Source organism: Pelophylax lessonae (genome assembly GCF_965119305.1).
Source record: "Pelophylax lessonae genome assembly, chromosome: 4".
In the NCBI taxonomy this organism is placed as follows: domain Eukaryota; kingdom Metazoa; phylum Chordata; class Amphibia; order Anura; family Ranidae; genus Pelophylax; species Pelophylax lessonae.
In genome coordinates this window covers 549,024,594-549,030,421 of record NC_138771.1, presented here as the reverse complement: position 1 = coordinate 549,030,421, position 5,828 = coordinate 549,024,594, and the positions used below count along the sequence as shown (strand labels likewise).

The window sequence follows — 5,828 nt, the reverse complement described above, 5'->3', positions numbered from 1 at the left end:
TGGGAAAAGGTTCCTGCACTACTTTGGGGGCGACTTGCATTGACTTCTATTGGAGAAGTCGTATGCAAGCCCTGCCGAAGTCGCTCTGCACCCCAGTGTGAACCCAGGCTTTTGCACAGATGTAAACAGGGCCTAAAAGCCGAAAACCTTGTACACACTAGCAGGTTTTTCCTTTTTTTCCTTTTTTTTTTTTTTTTTTTCTTTCCAGCCCAGTGGGCTGACCGAAAAGAAAACAAAAAAAAGAAAAAAAAAACTCAGGAGGAGCCGCTGTACTAACTATACATCAGCCATTGCCTGAGAGCGCTGATCTGATGCCGATCGGAGACCTTTTACGTTTATGGCCCTTTAATAGAAACCAGTGGCGTATTTAGGTTTTGTGCTGCCCTAGGCCTTACTATGTTTGCGCACCCCCAAATTTAAATATGACCACCCCTTTCCGGTTTATGACTCACCTTGTCATCTGTACACCACAGACCACAACCACAGTCTATCGGTGCCCATCAGCGTATCCTCATCAGTTCCCAATAGTTCAGCCTTATCAGTGCCGCCTTATTACTGCCCATTAGTGCAGCATATCAGTGTGCCTTCATCAGTGGCTATCAGTATAGCCCCATCAGTGGCCACCAGTGTAGCCTATCAGTGCCCATTAGTGCAGCCTATCATACTGGCAGGTAGCAGTGTGACTGCTTTATGGGGGTGCCAGACTGATTTGCCTCCTGGACCCTGCCCTCTAGCCCAATTTGTCCCATAATACTGGCACTAAACTAAAAGTGTAGCGTAAGCCGGCAGGGACCCTTTTCGTGTGGGAGTCGGGAAGAGGGTGTTTTTTTTTTTTCTCATGTGGTGTGCAGCTTTTTTGCTATCCCCTGCAAAGTGCCGCCCTAGGCCTGGGCCTTGTCGGCCTAGGCCAAGATACAGCACTGATAGAAACCAGACGTTCGTTTGGCTTCTGTTGGACTGGCTGCCGTAAACAGGCCGAATGTCAGCCAGTTTGTATTGAACTAGCTGATACTGCCCGATATTTGGCCCTTTTTTGTATGGGGCTTAACTGCAGACAAATTTAAAAAAAAAATTCCCTTGCAGTGGGGCTGTAGCAATACTGCGAGGGTTTATTGCTCATTTATGCCTAGGGAAGCCATAGAAGGAGATTTACTTGCTCAATCCTCCACTCCTCCTCATCGCAGCTAAACCAGTCCCCGCAGCTTCCGCTCCCCTGCTGTCTAGCGGTCGGGAGTTCTGATAAAAAGACCAGAGCGGGGTCAATAACCTTGCTCTGGATGTGAGGAACAGCCCACTGCGGGGTCATGTTGGCGCTATATAAATCCTGTATGAAAATAGGAAAGCGCCATCCATCAGGGGAGCGGAGGATCAGGTAAGTATAACTATTTATCCTCTCCCCTAAGCAAAATGAGCTGTTAACCCTTGCAGTCACATCCCCAATGCAAGGAACCCCTTTTTTTTTGCCTAGAGTTGGGCTTTAAAATCTGCTCATGTAGCAAAATTCAGAGCAGAGAGACAACTAGTTCTGGCCCTCTTTAGTGGTTCTTCTGTACAGGTTACTAGGAGACTGGTGTACAGGCACATTTATTATGTTCGCTTTACATAGAGGGTTTTTAAATGCATTTTTAAAATTTGCCTTATGCATGAAACCCATTGTGTTTTTATTACATGGTCTCATTCATTGGAAATGGCTCTTATTGTCCTCTTTTCTTGCCCTGCAGACTCCCGCACTTGGAGGACCAGACGAGGTGATGATTCCACGGTGGTTATGCTTTGTGGCGCTGTTGCTGAGAATAGAGGTCAGAGGGTGGAATCAGCTGCCACGGAAAACTGTGCGCTTTTCAGGTGAGGCGTCACCCTGTAGTACCTGCCCTTACTCTCATGCCAAATTTCCTGAAGAGTGGAGGCAGACACAACTGCTGCAAACGGTGACAGATTAAAGCTCAGCCTCTGCTCTGTGGTCCTGCTGGGCCTGGATTATGTCACCTGTTTGTGTGCTATTCAGGTTCCCCATGGAGGTGATGTCATGCTGTAATTATACCTCATATATTCCCCTGTGACTTCTAAAGGCAGTAACGAATCACATGACCCATGGAAAGATGGCCAAGATTAATCTATTGGGAGGATACTGTTCATTTATCTTTTCTGCAGAATTCTCAATATCTGCAATGTAGCTTCTTGTCTGTAACACTTGCCTTTTTATATATTAGGGGTCTCCGAGCTTCGCCAGGCCTGGCCCAGTGGTATCTCTCATTACCTGACATTGACGCTGGATGAGAGTCGAGAGGCGCTGTATGTTGGTGCACGAGAGGCCATATTCATGTTGGACCTTAATAATGTTGGAAAGCAATTGCGGCCTCCGGTAAGCTTTTTTTTAAGTTCAAAGCCTTCGTATTTAGGGCTTTCCATTGGTATACATAACTGCTCATGCTAACGCGTACTTTTCTTTTCTGTTCAGATTGTATGGGAAGCACCAGCTGAAAGGAAGATGGAGTGTGTCAATAAAGGAAGGAACAATCAGGTATGTATGAGGCTGAGCTGAAATAGTATATTCTATTAAAGGATATCTGATATCCAGACACTAAATGTAGCTAATCTGTTCCCATGACACCACAAAATGTCTACCCCCCCCCTTGTGCGTACTGTTCTACCATCATAGTCCCAATTATGAATGTATCTGTGCTCTAACTCCATTTCCTTCCTGTTAATTCCAGACGGAGTGCTTCAATTACATTCGCATTCTGCAAGAATTTAATGACACTCACCTCCTCACCTGCGGGACGTATGCCTTTCAGCCCAAGTGTGCCTACATTGTGAGTACTCCATTTCAGGTTGATAAAGCAAAGCAAGATTCTTCTTCGGTGCAGTCAGTGGTGCAGACAAACACTGCTTTGCTGTTTACCCAGCTGGCATACTCCACCAACAGCAGGAGAGCCAAAGTGGGAACAGGTCATTGTTAGACCTGGTTGTGTCATTTGTCTGCCTCTTGCTCTCATGCAGGCACTAATTGCATTGACTGACAAGTCTCCAATTCACCCTGTGCCCCCTATGTATTTGATTCTGTATCAGCAATGAGCCATTACCGCTCTCCGGGCATCCACTTTAAAGTGCTACAAACTACTTTTTCGTTGCTAATGTGATAGCATAATGTTTCTGGAAAAACCCTTTGTTAGATCTACAATTGTTAACCTCCGCTCACAGGGCTGTCTGCCAATTTGCCTGAAGCTGTCTGCTCCTTTTTTGTAGTTAATTTGGGTATTCTACATCACTAAAGAACCCAGCAGTCTTATGTCTTGTGCGTTGTGAAGACCTTTGCCTTCTTTCTCTCCAGGAGCGGTCAACGTTCACTTTAGATGCCGTTAATTTGGAAGATGGTCGGGGAAAGTGTCCATATGATCCAACCACAGGCCATACTGGGATTGTTGTAGGTGAGTACATATTGCCAAATGTTCTGACTTGTTGGGCAAACCCATTTTTGTGTGACCACTATGCTGGGAAACCTTTCTTTTTTTCCTGGCTTTTTAAATGGCTTCCAAGATTATTCTGAGACGGTGAGGGGAAATCTCTTGAATAGGGACACAGACGTCTATAAAACCCTGACCAATGCTGCAACACTTCCCTGCTTTACCCAAAAAGAAATAAAGGCTCATTCATACTATTTTTGTTTAGTTGCAAAAAACACAGGGGCGCATAGAAGAAGAAAAAAATTTTATGTGCCTTGTTCACACCAACAAGCTGAATTGAGGTTGGATGCAGCGCAAGGTGGTAAATTGTGTAGAAATCCAGACATGCTGCAATTTTACACAGTGCAACTCTGCACTGCATATCGCATGCCGCGGTGCATATATTTTAATGAAGTGTCCTATTGTGACATTTTAATAAAGTTGGGGGGGGGGGGGTAAACCTTCTAAAACAACTCAAGGCACAGCCCGTACACGACAGACACCAGCCTGTCTTGGCATGCGGGCTGATTTGAGGGAGCTCTTAAAGGTTTTTGGTGCAGTCCTAAGTTTAATGATCACTATAAAGGTGGTGTTTGTTTTTTTTTTTTTTTTTTTAAAGGTTTGCTTTAAGTGTTTGACAAAAGAGCTTAGAGTAAAAAGTGTTTGAGGATTTGCAATATTCTTAATATGGGATTTGCTCCTACTAAAAAAAAAAAAAAAATCCAAGAAAGACACACATTGAAATGTAGTACAATAAATAAGACCAAAAATGATTAAAAAGAAAAAGGTATAAAGTATTCTAATTCAATAAACTAGTACAGCCAGCAGAACATGTAACTTGCTCCAGGCTTGTTTGTAACATATACCTTGCCTTAAGGAGTAAAGAAACCTTCCCAACTCGCCCTATTTCTCTATAGCTCGGGGAGAAATTCTTTGCTTTCTTCCTGTACTGGGAAATACAACTCTGGTTCATCTGCAATTTGAATAGTCTCTTGTCCTTTTTTGATGGATTAGTCTTGGTGCTCTGTGCAACAGTATAGAATAAGCTGTGAGCACAAGAAAGATTGACTGCACTCCAAGAAAAAGGCAATGGCCATAACCTGGTTATAAGCAATTTTTTTTTCGTGAAATGCGTTAACCATCTTGCTGCCTGTTTGTCCATGTTTGTCACTTTCGATATTTTTGCTCAATAAACACCACCATTGCCTTCTTCTTGGAGTGCAGTCAATCTTTCTTGTTCTCATTGCTATCTGGATTACGGACCAGACGAGCACCCGATTTCCAGGCTTTTTTTTTTACATTCACCTGAGCGGCTTCTCTTTGTTCAGCTATAGAATAAGCTGGACAGTAATGTGTGTGGGGGGGGGGGGGGGGTTTTGGTTGTAGAAAGGATGCTTATGTGCTTATTGCAGCCTCTACTATTCATATCCACATGTGATCTGGTCTTGGGGTACAATTATTGCTGAAGTCAGGTATACATGGTGAACAATACAAAAGGTCCCCAGCACACTTTTTTCAGGTGTGTGTGTATATGTATGTGTGTAATATATATATATATATATATATATATATATATATATATATATATATATATATATATATAGAGGATGGACTATATTTCCAGTGTAGACTGGGCTAACAATAATATGAGGCACAAGCAATTTAAATCAGGGGTTCAGCCATGTTCAAAGATATGTTCAACCTTTGGAACATTTTATATGTTCCACCCGTATTTGGGGTGACACGTGTAACCTATCCCAGTGCCTGCCGCCTAGTTGATATACATATGCTTATTGTTTAGCTTCCAGGATTTGTGATTAGGGCCTCGTTCACATGGGCGTACACCTGTGCTCAATGCATCCTTATGCAGGCAGTCCCAATTTAACATTTGTGCAGGTGCACAGCCCTCGAATGTATATGCTGTCTGTGTTTGGGGCTGTGCACCCGCGCTCACATGTAGGCCATATTAGAAGCAGTGGTTGTCAGTGCAGCTGTTGCATGGATGGGACTGCCTGCATGGGGATGTACAGAACACCTGTGCATCCCCATGTGAGTAAACATGGCTCTCGCACAGGTGTATGCTGTAGCACAACAAACCAAAATTCCCAGCTCGCTTGCCAGCCTGCAACAAACTGAATTGACCCTGTCATGCCTAAAACAAGGGGTTTGCTTTGTTTTGAATGTGAAATGTTAAGACAGGGTCAATTTGGTTTGTTGCAGGCTGGCTGGTCAGTCAGCTGCGAATTTTTGTTAACGTGCGTCGCCCTTCCACGCACTCCTTGCTGCAAAGGCCGGTTATAGTTTGGGGTGGTTGCCATTTGTTTGTACGTATGTTGTAGTACGCCTGTGTGATCGAAGTTAAATTCTTATGCCTGCATTACAGCT

General features: G+C 43.9%; 1 protein-coding gene across 1 annotated transcript in view; it reads left to right on the top strand.

Annotated features, from left to right (window-relative positions):
* Positions 1-1,739: 1,739 nt before the first annotated feature.
* The window catches only part of SEMA4C (semaphorin 4C), a 24,881-nt gene continuing 20,792 nt past the window's right edge, over positions 1,740-5,828 (top strand). Inside the window, exons 1-5 of the mRNA XM_082254552.1 lie at positions 1,740-1,845; positions 2,211-2,362; positions 2,459-2,521; positions 2,715-2,813; positions 3,332-3,428. Coding sequence (XP_082110678.1) covers positions 1,752-1,845; positions 2,211-2,362; positions 2,459-2,521; positions 2,715-2,813; positions 3,332-3,428 — 505 coding nt within the window. The 5' untranslated portion in view covers positions 1,740-1,751. The remainder of the gene's footprint in view (positions 1,846-2,210; positions 2,363-2,458; positions 2,522-2,714; positions 2,814-3,331; positions 3,429-5,828) is intronic.